This window comes from Larus michahellis, chromosome 8 (assembly GCF_964199755.1).
Source record: "Larus michahellis chromosome 8, bLarMic1.1, whole genome shotgun sequence".
In the NCBI taxonomy this organism is placed as follows: domain Eukaryota; kingdom Metazoa; phylum Chordata; class Aves; order Charadriiformes; family Laridae; genus Larus; species Larus michahellis.
In genome coordinates, this window is record NC_133903.1 from 17,538,585 (window position 1) to 17,552,742 (window position 14,158).

Genomic DNA, 14,158 nt, shown 5'->3' on the forward strand with positions numbered 1-14,158 from the left:
ATGTATTTCACCAAACTGTGTAGCCCGAGCAATGTTAATTCTGGTTTGGTGGGTCGGTGAGATTAGGACTGAAGTCAGACTGTGTTACAGAATTTATGACTTCCAGGATTACTTGTAGAAAGTGTGATTTGCTTTAGGCTTTTTTTCTCCCAGAGGGAATAGTGTATAAATCATTTTGGATGCTCCAGGTCGACAGAGAGGAGCAGGGCTGAATTTCAGCTGAAAATAAAACTTTGTCCCACTTGAATGAGTCTGTAATAACTCAGTGGCCAACAAAGGCAAAAACCGTTGCCTTCTCTGGTCCTGTTCTTGCGCATTCTGCCCGTGGTGGAAGTCACCCTTTTCAGGGTAAATGTGATTTCCAGGTTGAGATGCAATAGAGGAGAGGTTGGATCCCTTAGCTGTGTCCTGGTGCCATCCCATATTGGCTGCAGCTCTTTCTATGGGAAGGGATGGGCTTTTTAATGGGAAAGCGCTTGGCTGAAGGTGCAGGCTCCTGACCTGAGGGTGGCTGCAGCGGCAGCCCTGTAACGTGGTGAAACGCTGGTGCTGAGGCAATTCGGAGAAGTGATGATGTCGGCAGAAGGCAGCAAAGAGGAGGAACAAACTGTTACTGGTAAACAAGCTGGAACAGAGAATGAGTGCAATGACATTATGAAAGCTCTCGTGAAACCCCAAGGATTCCCATGGTGCTTGAACTGTTGCAACATCGTAGATTAATGCCTCAGGAAATTGGGTATTTGCAGTTTTTTTTTTTCTTCCCTCAACATGCAGCGCTGCAAAGTGTGGGAACTGATACTTTTTGGGTCCTGAAGTGCTTAGAAGCCGCTGGTAGCGTTACTAACCCCCTGTTCGTCAGCTGATAGCTTTGCGGAATGTTAGCATCACGTGTTCCATGCATGTGTTTTCCCCGCAGTTAATTCAGTCTCCTGTCACCACTCCTCTGGGACTGATCATGTTGAAAACTACTTCGGAAGAACTGGCGTGTCCGCGGGAAGATCTTAGCGTAGCCCGGAAAGAAGAGCTACGCAAGCTGCTCCTAGACCAGGTGCAAACGGTGCTTGGGCTCCTCACAGGTATGAGTTATGGCACTTGGAGTGTTGAAACAAATGTTCTCCATCACCATCCCTAAGGCACTGGCAAGCTTGCGCGTTCTGGGTTCAGTGAAGCAATGTGTGGGCGATGTGGTGGCTGCTCCTGCAGTTTGAACACTCAGTTCTACCCTCAAGCACTTGGGTCGGCTTGCTATGGACAAGGTTGTGTAGCAGAGCAGCTGTATAGCTACGTATGTCCCCTCCTTTATGAAAAGGGATTGAGATGGTGTGTATAAACACTTGGTAATTTCTTTGGGTCCACTAGGAGAAGACAATGTTCCTTGTCAAAGCACTAACGATGTGTTCTGCCGAAGATCTCCTGCAGTCTCTGGTGTGTTTGTTAGATCAGGCTGTTCTGAAAACTGTCTCTTTGGCCAGGTATTTTGGAGAGCATCTGGGACAAACACAGCGTTACTGCTGCCACTCCACCACCATCCCCGACGTCAGGAGAAAGTGGTAAGGATGGCTAAAGCTGAATACTAGTATTTAAGCTGCAAGATATTATTTCCATGTACTTGCAATATCAGGCATCGATCTCTTCCTTTACTGTCTAACCTTTTGCATTAACCCTTTCTAAGAGCTGTTCATAGGCTGACAAATTTCTGGTTGCAAAGGCAAACCTTACCTGAAGAACCGATTCCCACTGCAGAGGATGCCCCACTGAAAATGCCACCGTCGTGAAGATTGCACCTATATGTGCTTGTCCTCAGGTGGCAGAAGCTTTCTGAAGTGTCAGTGCAGTGAGTTGGCATTGTCATCTATGAATTTTGGCTGTAAGCACCTCAAAAGCCAAAGTGAAGCAAAACTGAAGCCCTAATTTAAAAAAAAAAAAAAAGTGGCTAGGACTGTGTGCCTGTATCTTGTGAAAGTTTGTTTTCTGCCTATTCCTGTTAGTCTTTTGCGTGGGTGTTTATCTGATCTGAACTCACTTACGTACATATTTCTGGTTACCTGCAAAATGGAGACTATTTCTATGTCCTCGTTGTTGGAGCATGTCACTTATCCTGTTAAGGCTAAATAAGGGGATGTAGAGGGTCACCCCAGGCATGAAGCTGATCTTGATGACTATCAGTGTTTCTTGTGCCTTGATGTAACATGGATCATTGATAACATTCAGCTCACCCCAGCGTTGTCCAGCAGCACGTGGCGTCTTTGTTCCTCCTTCTTGGAAAACAAAGCGAGAAGAAATACTCCGACGCAGTCAAATCAGTATTTTGTTTAAAAGCTCTGATCTTGCCTCTGTCTGCTTTTAATGAGGGGGGAAAAAAGAAGGGTTTAGGGCCTGGAAACCTGTAATAACCACTTGGGCACAGGGAGGTGATGAAACCCTTGTGGATCTGATACCTGTTTCTCCAGGGTTGTGCTCGGTGCAGTGGTTTCTGTGAGCCAACGCAGTTGTATCATGCACCTTTGTCTTGCTCGCCTGTGGGACCTTAAACAGTTAATTGAGAGTTGCTGATCACTTCCTTGTGGCCAGATTGCACTAGTCAGCTTAAGACAGCTGCCTGTGATAAGCTTCTGTTCATGTTTTTTGGTTAGCGTTAAAACTTTCACGTTTTAAGTTTGAGCAGAATTTCAAGTGCTTCTTTCCTGCAGAAGAGCTTAAGACACTTCTATATTTATATACAAAACATAAACTTAAAATGGGAAGAAGTATTTCCTTGGGTTTTGGGGGTGGATTTTGCTGTAGCTAGCAAAAAGGCGCAGAGGGGAAAACAAAAATTAATAGAAAAGAACAAAACTGGGAAAGAGTGCATGTGCTGCTTGGAGAGGGCAGGAATTCCAGCTTCACCCACCCTGGCAGCAAGAACCTCAGTGCTTTGGTGTGACGTTGGGTAAGGTTGGGGCCTTCCACGGTGAAAAGCTGATTTATGTTAGGATCGACTGTTGGTAGCAAGTGCCTCAGTGGCCGTTAATGATGCTGTATTTGTACAAAACAGCTTGAATTGCTCGGCGAGCCCAGGTGCACGCTAGCAGATGCTGGGTAGTGCAGGCACATCCAAGGCCATGCCCGCAGGAGGGGGTACTGCAGATTCCAGAGTTACCTTGGAAAAAAATAACGCTGGTTTGTTCTGAGGTGCTGGTAACTTAAATTGGTACAGCCTGGAAAAATCTACTTTGTTGTCTAGAGTTGTAATAAAAACACCCCAAAAAACAGTGGGACAAGTCCTGGGGTGATGGTCAGTGGAAGCCTGTTTGCCACGTCCTCTCAGTTCCTCGGGGAATCGCTGGACGGTCCTTGTGCTGAGGCAGCTTTTCATCCACCTGTGCGTTCACCTCGTGACTTTAGATCGTATTTCTCAAAGTGACAGCGTGCTGCCCTTCTGTTCTGGGTCTTTCCTTTCTCCTCTTTCAGGGAAAACAAACTAACTTCTTACACAGCATATTTTCAAGATAATTGCTCATAATTAAGACTACACTGACAGTTTCTTTAGAAAGTCAGGCTTAATTTCATTGGGCCCTGTCTGTGCAAACTCATTTATTTGAAACTTTCTCTGTTTTTTCCTGTGGTCTGCCTTAACTACTATGTCCATATTAAAACTGGTTGGGCTTCAAGTTCTTGAAGTTCAAGAGGAAGAGCATTGAGTGCTTCCCTCTTGTCCACTGCTTGCTCACTCCCTGTATTTTGTGAAGGATTCTCTTCTTTTTCTTTACTTTCTTTATTAACCAAGTGTCCCTTGGGTCACTATTTGGTGATAAGATGGGTGGATGGATTCACAGAGTGGAGTTAAGAGCACCGATGGGGTTGTTAAGGTGGAGAACCTCCAGGGCTTAAAGTCGGTGGCAGTCATGACATTGCACATCTAATGGTCTCTATTTGCAGGCAGAAATAAGAACTATGGGACAAAGGTGGGTTTAGTGAAACTCTGCCATGAAATTCTGCCCTGGAGATGTTAGTTGTTTATCTTTAAAATTCGTGAAATCTGTAAGCTGACCAAATCTCTTTACCCACGTATTGTTAACATTTGCGTCTCATTCATGCACCAAAGTATTCCTGTTTACTGGCGACGCTTCAACTTTTTTGTTGCTTAGATGAGGCCACCACCCTTTTCTCTTTACCTTCAGGTGAAATTAAAGGTGTTCCAAAAGGCAAAATAAGCTTCCGAGTCCCTATAAATGCTTAATATTTTCCATGAGAGCCGAAATCTCTTTAGGAACTTTGAAAGTCTATGCCTCCTTTTTTTTTTTTTTGCACGGGGAAGCAAAGTGAAATGGTTACTTGCAAGTCTTGCATAGTTTTTTAAATAGCACTTGGAGGCATTGTTAAACTCATTTCTCCCATCACTTAAGCAAAGGAACTCTGATAATGTCCTATGTTGGAAAACATTTGGGTTATTGCATCCGTATAGAATTCACTCAGCAATAATCTCTCAGCCTCTGAGTGTTGTCTTTGCACATCTTTACAGCTTTTTGCTTGATGAATCCCTTCCTGAGATATATTCATAAAATCATAGAATCGTTTAGGTTGGAAGGGACTCTTCAGATCATAAAGTCCAACCATCAACCCAACATTGCCAAACCCACCACTAACCCATGTCCGTCAGCACCACGTCTGCCCCTCTGTTAAATACCCCCAGGGATGGTGACGCCACCGCTGCCCTGGGCAGCCTGTTCCAATGCTTGACAACCCTTTCTGTGTTAAAAAAAAAAAAAAATTTTCCTAATATCCATCCTAAACCTCCCCTGGTGCAATTTGAGGCTGTTTCCTCTTGTCCCATGGCCTGTTCCTTGGGAGAAGAGACCAACCGCCCCCCGGCTACCCCTTCCTTTCAGGGAGCTATAGGGAGCGAGAAGGTCTCCCCTCAGCCTCCTCCAGGCTGAACACCCCCAGCTCCCTCAGCCATCCCTCACAGGACTTGCGCTCCAGACCCCTCACCCACTCCACTGCCCTCCTCTGGACTTGCTCCAGCACCTCAATGTCTTTTTTGTGGTGAGGAGTCTAAAACTGGATGATTGCTGCCCCAGTCCTGCTGGACACACTATTGCTGATACAGGTCAGGATGCTGTTGGCTACCTTGGCCACCTGGACACACTGCTGGCTCATATTCAGCTGGCTGTTGACCCAACCCCCTGGGTTCCTGGGGTTTTCCACCAGGCAGCTCTCCAGCCACTCTGCCCCAAGCTTGTAACACTGCATGGGGTTGTTGTGACCCAAGTGCAGGACCCAGCACTTGGCGTTGTTGAACCTCATACCCTCAAGCAGACCAATGATCCCACCCAACTTGGTATCCTCTGCAAACTGACTGAGGGTGCACTTGATTGCCTTGTCCAGGCTGTTGATGAAGATATGAAAGAGAACCAGCCCCAATACTGAGCCCTGGGGAACACCACTTGTGACCAGCCACCATCTGGATTTAACTCTGTTCACCACCACTCTTTGGGCCTGGCCCTCCAGCCATTTTTTTTTACCCAGCCCGTCCCAGCCATGGGCAGTCAGTTTCTCCAGGAGAATGCCGTAGAAAACGGTGTCAAAAGCTTTACTAAAGTCCACATAGACAAGATCCATAGCCTTTTCCTTGTCCACCAAGCAGGTCACCTTGTCATAGAAGGGGATCATGTCAGTCAAGCAGGGCCTGCGTTTCATGAACCCCTGCTGACCGGGCCTGATCGCATGGTTGTCCTGTGTGTGCTGTGTGGTGGCATTTAGGGTGAGCTCCTCCATGACCTTCCCCAGCACCAACATCAGACTGACAGGTCTGGAGTTCCCCAGATCCTCCTTCCAGCCCTTCTTGTAGGTGGGCATCACATTTGCGAACTTCGTTCCACTGGGACCTCCCCAGTTAGCCAGGACCACTGGAAATGATGGTATTAAAGACTGAGGCAAAGAAGGCATTATGTACCTCAGCCTTTTCCCTCATCCTTGGTTGCTATGTTTCCCCCCGCACCTAATAAAGGACGGAGATTCTCCTTAGCCCTTCTTTTGTTGCTAATGTATTTATAGAAACATTTTCTTATTGTCTTTTATGGCAGTAGCCAGATTAATTTCTAGTTGGGCTTTGGCCCTTCTAATTTTCTCCCTGCATGACCTCACGACATCCTTGTAGTCCTCCTGAGTTGCCTGCCCCTTCTTCCAAAGGTCATAAACTCTCTTCAGGTTATAAACTTATTCACTCATGTACAGTAAACAAATGAGTAACAGAAATGTTTGCTGCCGCTTATTTGTGCGGAACTAGCCTGATCCCAGCCCCTCCCTGAGAGTTTTCTCCTGATGTATGGAGGCAGTTGATCCTGTGAATTCAGCAACTGTTTGCAAAGATACCAACTGTAACTTAAAATCCCTTAAACTCTGAGCTTCAGTAACTTAACTGGGTGTAAAGCGTTCAGACCAGCTGCTGTGAGTTCCAGGGACCTACGGTTTCTGACGTTGATGGATTAAAAGATAAGAATTTTTGGTTCTCATTGATTTTTGTGGAGTTTGATGGACTGAATGTTTGAAAGAAGCATGTCTGCTCCTGTAAAAGCACAACGCAGGCAGCTCTTGCATTGTTGCGTACCTATAGTTGGGAACGTTACCGTGGGGGCTGGTTGGTAAGACCAAGTCCAGGGTTATCAAATTTGGCTGAAGTAGCATGATGCCTTAAATTCCTGGAGTGGAGAAAGAAACGACAATAATGTATGACAAGGCGTTATGAATTTAGAGATATAAGACATCTATCTTGATGAAAAATGGAGACGTAAGAGGAATTTGTTCTTCACGCATGCTTTTGAGTACTTTGGAATTATCTCGGTAAATCATATCTGTTATTTTCGTACCAGTAGTGTGTTGGGTCATTTCACTTTCAGAGAAAAAAACACTCGGGTTTTCGGGGGAGAACTTTAAATTCTGTGACACAGTGAGTGCCCGTGGACTTCTAAAGGCAAAGAGATTATTTGTGCTTGAGGAGGAGAAAGGTATTGAGTAACCTGGGGCAGGTGAATAGGTTTTCAGCGTGAGGAGTGTGGAAGCCTATGAGTTAGTGGGCAGCTTCCATGGGGAAGGGCAGCCCAGCTGGTGGCGTTGGCTTGGATTTCCATACAGCTTTCAAGAAGGCTTCTTGCTAAAAGCTTTTGAGAAAGCAAAGGCAATCGGGGATAAGGGGGGTCTTTCCATTGTTGATTAATTGGTTGGTAGGAGATAAAAGGCAAGTGGAAATGGTCCCCTCTTCCCGTGAGGGGGGAGGTCACCTGTGAAGCGCTGCTGGGGGCTGTGCCCATGGACATACTTGTTAGAGACCTGGGAAAGGGCTCAGTAAAGAGACAAAGAGGCTTTCCAACAGCACTGGGATGGTCAGAATAGTGGAAAGGAGGTATGACTGAAGACCTGCAGGAAGTTCTTGCACATCTCAGGGCAAATGGAAGGTGAAATGCAATGCAGGTAAGGGTCTCCGTGCCCAAACACAGCTTATAAATACTCATCTCCTGTCAAATCATGGGCTCCAGACTTGCCTTCAGTATCCAGGATTAGCTTCTGAGCGTTATGCCAGGTTATTCTACAAAAACTTCGACTGGTAGGAGTCATAACCAGATAACTGCTATGGTGTTGGAAGTAAGGTTCATCTACGCCTGAGTAGTGGCTTCAAGTTTTGGTCTTCCTGTATTGTTAGGTGTAGAGTAAAAATGAAAGCTTTGTAGAAGGACAGTAAAGATGATTGAGGGTATTGAATGGCTTCCATGTAAGTAAGAAGTGTAGTACTCTTCATTCTCTCAGAAATTGGAAGCGACATGTGATACGTCACAACAGTGACACTATTGAGTGACATGTAGAAGGTGAATGGAAAGAGACTATTTCTTTTGTCTGTTTGGGTACAGGAGGTAGGAAGTGAAACTAGCAGGCCCCAAACAAAAAACCGTCTCTACAAAATGTATAGTTCAGCTGTGGAACTCTGTCACAGGGTGTTGCAAATATTAAGTTTATCTGGCTTCAGTTGGAGACCGGATAAACTCAGGGAGGATAAATCCTGAGGCTGTGCAGAATTTTTCAAACCCCACCTGGCTCGGGCAGTCTTTGTAACGTAAGTGGCTGGGGGCTGAGGAATTCGATATGTCGCTGCTGTGGGCTTTTGGTCACTGAGAAAAGGTACCGTAACAAGTAGGCTTTTTGGTGTGACTCAGAACATCTGCTCTTATTGTCCTACGCAAGCAGAAGCAACTCTGCCAAGGTTCAGTGTAACGTGGATGTGCCAGAGACCTTGAGCAAGCTTATATCAAGGATGCTTGACCTTGTGAGGGGAGCGAACTTTATCATGAATTCCTACAGTACACCCCCTGGCATCGCTACAATCATCTGAACAAAAGTTCAGAAAGTCTCAGACTACAAAAATCTGCTCGTTCATCTCGGGCAAATCTGTGTACGCTGACTTGCTGAGTGCCAGAGGCTCTGATGGCTTTTGTTTTATAGCTCGGGCTGGCAGTTGCATCCTTTGAAGGGGAATGCCCTGATTTATAACCAGATGTCTGCTTTGTTTCCCAGGTGACCTGTTAAGTAGCCTGTTGCAGAGTCCCAGTGCGGCCAAATTATTGAACCAGCCAATCCCCATCCTTGACACGGAAAGTGAATATATCTGTTCCCTGGCACTGGAGTGCCTGGCACACCTCTTCAGCTGGATCCCTTTGTCTACTAGCATCACCCCCTCACTCCTCACCACCATTTTCCACTTTGCTCGCTTTGGCTGCGACACCCGCGTTCGGAAGATGTCTTCTGTCAACGGCAGCAGCCAGAACTCGGTGTTGGGACAGGAGCGTGGCCGACTTGGCGTCTTGGCTATGTCTTGCATCAATGAACTGATGTCTAAGAACTGCGTGCCTATGGAATTTGAAGAGTATTTGCTACGGATGTTCCAGCAAACTTTCTACCTCCTGCAGAAGATTACCAAGGAGAACAATGCCCACACGGTGAAGAGCCGGCTAGAGGAACTGGATGAAAGGTAAGAGCGAGCAAACAGCGAAGTAGCTGTGCTAGGGCCTCTTGCTTTCTAAAGGACTGTCTTTATTATTTTGCGGTCATGCATGGTGTGTCTAATCGCCTTTTTTTCAGAGTACTGTGCGGGGGGAGACAGGCAGAAAGGTAGGTGCCCACAGGTAAGGTTCTGGTAAGGGGCTGAGTTTGCTAAGGGACCGTGGTGGCACAGGTTTGTATTCTTTCCTGTCCTCTTCCCCCCGCTTTCCCCCATTCGTTGCTGTTTGACTGCAGGTCTGAGGTGGCACAAGAGCTGAACCTGCCCTTCATTCAGTTGTAACAGAAAACAGAAGAGGCTCAGTGAGGTAAAGGCATTGCAGTATCCCCTTTCCTGGTCGGTATCTGCCTTCTCTGCTTAAACTCAGACATACAAAGAGTGGGTAGATATTCTGCGAGTCAAGACTTGGAAGAAAATAGAAGTAGTTCCCTACCCTTCATTGAGATGTGACGATTTCTCAGTTGCTTTTTGATTTTTACTTTTTTTAATTATTATTTTTAAACGACACGTAAAGACAGCTTGGAGGGGAGCTCCATTCCCAGCGGCAGTGAATGGCTCCGCCGCAGAGGCTGACTGGAGGCAGTAGGGAAGCGGCAGCATCTTGGGAGGCTGCGTATTGTCATTTTCCAGAAAGTTACTACCACCCTCGTTGCCTAAAACACCTCGACTCTCTTATATCGACTATTCCTACTTGTAGGAGAGAAAGTGAGACTCGGCTTGCTGTGGTGTTGAGAGGTTGAATCCATGTGTTGGCAGGGTGGTGGAAGAGGTGAGGGCTTGAAGCCGCCTCTCGTGGCAAGCCAGCAGGCTGGTGCTAGCGTTGGCGACGCGGTTGCAGCTCTGAGAATCTGCTCAGTATCTTGCTACGGATACTCGATGATGGAAATAAATTCCTGGTGCTTCTGTATAAAATCTTTCTATTCCCAGATGCAGCAGCGGGGCTTTTGAGCTTTTTTGGGTTTCTATTTGTTTCTCTTTGCTATCCACTTGGGAGAAAAAACAAACTTAGGAAAAAACTGTGGGTCCGTAGAATTCCCTTTTCCCATATCTTTAGATGCACTTGTGACTTTGGGATAGTAAATCTAGGTCAGTTGTGACTCCTGTTTAACAGTGAATTCTACTTGCCCATTTTTTGACTAACTCACGCGGACTTGAGCATCGCACACTTCCTAGAAATAAGACGTGTTGTAGGACGGTAGAAATCTGCCACAAGATACAGAGAGCCGGGGGTTACACTCTGGATTTCAGAAAAGCTCCTCTGGAAACCCACAATCCCTTTTCTTTTTCCCCCTTTTTAACGTCGTTCTTTCTTTTACTGAGAAGGTCAGCGAGCAGCCTTCGCTGGCGAGGCTGTGGAAGGTCTGTAGCTGTGTTGGCCTTCACAGAGATATTGCCATATCATTACGTTCTGCTCCTTAGATATGTTATCCACAGAGATTGTTGTGTCTGTAATTGTGAGACCCCTCTTTATTCATTGCTGAGGTCTGAAAAAGGGATGCAACTAAGACGTTCTGGAGACTGGAACAATCTAGCTGGTTTTTGGAGGAGTGGAGCTTTCTCTGAGCTGATTCTGTCCTCTCTATGGAAAAGGATGCAAGGATTTTCCTTTTGTCACTTAAGGGCTAGACTTTCTAGACTTTTACGTCCAAAACTAAAGAGCTTACCGCATGGAAGTGTTGTTCTGGCTTGGACTAACAAAATCCTAAACGAAATTGGCACTCAAGAAAACTACCTGCGGTAGATTGCCATCTTCAGAACCTGCTTGCCCTGGGTCTGTCCTTGCCCTTCCTCTCATGGTGCTGGTTATTTTTGTTCTGTTACAAAATCAGGGTGGCTTTGAAGTGGTTGGTATCACCAAACTAGTCCAGAAAGAGTAAGCTTAAACTACCTTTTGCTTTATTCGTGTTTGGTTTTAACTTCCCAAATGTGGGAAATGGCTAGTAAGGACACAAGCAATGGCGCAGTTGTTGCAGAAGGGGCTTTGGGGCTGGCAGAGCGAGGGGCCAAGTAAGAATTTCACAGGTCTCGGGCCAGAGCCTCTTTAGAAAATAAAAATGAAAAAAATCGAAGGCAATGTTTGGGTCTGGACTCCTTTATTTTTTGCTAGCTTTACTTTTGAAGTGTTTGGTCAGTGATAGGACGCGTTCAGCGATGTCTTGTCAAGCAGGCAGTGCCAAATAAAAAGGAAATGTGATCTTTTCACATATTCAAAGTATTGTGGGGGTTGTGTAGGCTTGTAATAACCAACGGTGCTGCAACTCTTTGTTAGCGGGCGATGCTCCTGCTTGAGTGAGTTTTCATTAGAAAGACTGGGGGGTTTTCCCTCCCCAAAAAAAAATTTGCAGAGGGGGAGAGCACGGTAAAACCAGCCTGACCAAGCATTTCTGAAACTTTGCTAAGCCTAGTGTTTTACTGAAAAGGAAAACTGGAAGTACCCCTGCACTTTAGAGCTCTTACCGTATGGGAAGAAAGGACGGGCTTCTCTGCAGACACCCCCTTATCACTGGATCGCCGGAGCTCTTGCTGTTTGTGTGTGGTGTTGGAATGTATGGGCCCGGTACACTGATGGAGTATTTAACGCTGATCTGTATAGATAGATACGAAGATGATTTCTAACCTTGAGGAAACTCATGTTGTGCAGGGCTTGATTTTATCCCACCATAAAAGCTTACTCCACTGTGGTCTTTGTAATTCTTCCCCGGACACGTACCCAAGACCCCGCCGGTGCTCACACCGAGGTCACGCTCTTGCTGGGCTCCCTGCAATTTTGGTAGCAGGCTCCTTTTTGGATCTTCGCTTTGTACAGTCACAAGCGCCGAGTAGTCCCGTGCTTTGCGGGAAGATTTGTCTTTATAGTCTAATCCAGTCACAAAAGCCTGGGCTCAGTTCAGAGACTTTCAGACAGTTGATTCGCACAGCAGAAGAAACCGTCCTCTCCAGCACTCGGCTCCGTGGCTCTCCCGCTGCCTCGTCTATAAACTTTTAACGTGTGTATTGCTGGCTCCCGCATTAACTTCTTGCTTCCAGCTGAATTCCTCAGGGGTAGAGTTTATTTCACTAATCCTACCTACCTAAGTAAGATGACCCTCACCATTAAATACTTATTTCTCTAGGGTGGGGGGGATTGTGCTTATTTGCAGGCCTGATTGCACTCAATTATATTTATCTGAATATTAAAGTTGCTTTTGACTAGACTGTCTTTTCTGCTGTTTCAGGTGTTAATGGAATGAAGGGTTGCCCGTCCTGTAGGTAATTGTTGCAGGGCTTTATATTTTAATTGTTCTACTGGCTCATAATTGTAACTTTCTTTTTAATGAAAGGATTTTGAGTGAATTTTATTGCTATTTCAATGAAATTGCTTTCCCTCCTAGCATCCTCCATATTTTCTCAGTTGTGTTTTCTTTTTTCCTTTGTAGCTACATTGAGAAGTTTACGGACTTTCTCCGTCTCTTCGTGAGCGTCCACCTACGAAGAATTGAGTCCTACTCCCAGTTCCCCGTGGTTGAGTTTCTGGCACTGTTGTTCAAATACACTTTTCATCAGGTACAGCCCTGCGACGTCTTTTTTCCTCGCTCTGCTCCGTTGCCTCGTATAGCAGGGCTGGCTTGTTTTCCCCAGTGAAGTTGATACCTACAGTTAGCTCAGAAAAAAGCAACTAACTTCTCTTACTGGCACATCCCCAGTAGCACTGGGGACTTGGAGATGGCTTAATGTGCTCTTGGATTTAGTTGGAGACAGCAGTTATGTGTAGTTACCGTGCGAGAACAACTTGGTGTTTAACTTGGCTTCCGCTTTTATTTTTTTGCTAGTGCTTGGAATGGAGAATGTTGTTTGGAAAAATTTCTCTGGCTTGCTTGTTTTGTGTTTGGGGGTGCTTTTAATTTCTCCCGAATCTGCTGCTTTTACCGTATCTGCTGCTTTGCATGTAACTTCTAGTTTTAGCGTTAAAAAACCAACCCTGTGGCTTTAGGTGCATGTCATCGTGCTGTAGAAGCTGTCACAAGGCAACTCGGCCCTATTTCCCCCCGCATGTGAATAATGACAAGCAGGTTTATAAAATGCTAGAGGCTGATGCAAGCCGTGGGATGGGTTAATGCTGAGACCAGCCTTCTAATTCCTGGGTTCCCACCCTCCTGCTAAAGCTCTGGTTCGTCTTTTAACAGCTATAAATCCCTCCAGTGACCTCCTAGAAATTTTTCAATAAAGCAATAAAGTTCTTCTCATGGATTCAAGCGCACGCTAACGCGTATTTTCATTGTGTGAAAACAGCCTTGCCATAGCTTGCGGTACTCATTGTGAATTTTGGTGTATTTCAGCCTACCCATGAAGGTTACTTTTCTTGCTTAGACATCTGGACGCTCTTCTTGGACTATCTGACTAGCAAAATTAAAAGTCGCCTGGCAGACAAAGAAGCAGTACTCAACAGGTGAGCAGCTGGGGATGCTGGCGGGAGGTGACGGCTGCAAAAAGACTTCATGGTCACCATGGAAGGACTGTGAGAAATAAGCCGTTGTTTACTTCAACTTCACGTGGGGTTGAGTCCTTTCTTTTTCTAAAATTGGAAAGCATAACGAGTGTAAACTTCAGTGTTTCACACTCACTCGAAAGAATTCCAACTGAGCATGTTAGGGCAGAAAAACTGTCACCTACATATGTTGTGTGTGAAGCTAGCAGCCAGAGGAAGAAGGCTTTGCGGTCCAGAATAGAACTGTGACACGATTTAGCTAATTTTAGAGCACATTTTAGTACCTATTAGAGGAGGAGACCACAAAGTTGCCTAGTAAGTGTTCACACAGCTCATGCAGCTGTTTAATGAATTAGGAAATTTTTTTTTTATTTAATTAGGATTTTAGGGGGATTTTTAAATGGAGGATGTGTTTCTGAGCAATACTAACGAGACCGTGTTTGAGAGTTAAAAGCTCCACTTTAAGCAGCGGTTGGCAGCTCTTCCTTCGTAGGTGCTGTATCCTGAAATGGGCGACTCTCTTTGCTGTTTTAAAAATCTGGTGAATATACTGGTGTCCTTTTCAAGTTCTGGAGGCTTGAAAGTGCCCCGGTTTGTGCCATATTACGTTCTGCTCAGTGCAGAAGGAAGCTTCTTCCCCTTGAGCGCACTAAATACACGTGGTT

The 14,158-nt window shown here is 45.7% G+C and overlaps 1 protein-coding gene across 2 annotated transcripts in view; it reads left to right on the top strand.

Moving 5' to 3' along the window:
* The window catches only part of XPO6 (exportin 6), a 59,273-nt gene that overhangs the window by 24,879 nt on the left and 20,236 nt on the right, over positions 1-14,158 (top strand). For both annotated transcript variants that reach the window (XM_074598026.1, XM_074598027.1), the window contains exons 5-9: positions 917-1,076; positions 1,473-1,550; positions 8,545-8,998; positions 12,445-12,571; positions 13,345-13,454. In XM_074598026.1, the coding sequence (XP_074454127.1) occupies positions 917-1,076; positions 1,473-1,550; positions 8,545-8,998; positions 12,445-12,571; positions 13,345-13,454 (929 nt within the window). The remainder of the gene's footprint in view (positions 1-916; positions 1,077-1,472; positions 1,551-8,544; positions 8,999-12,444; positions 12,572-13,344; positions 13,455-14,158) is intronic.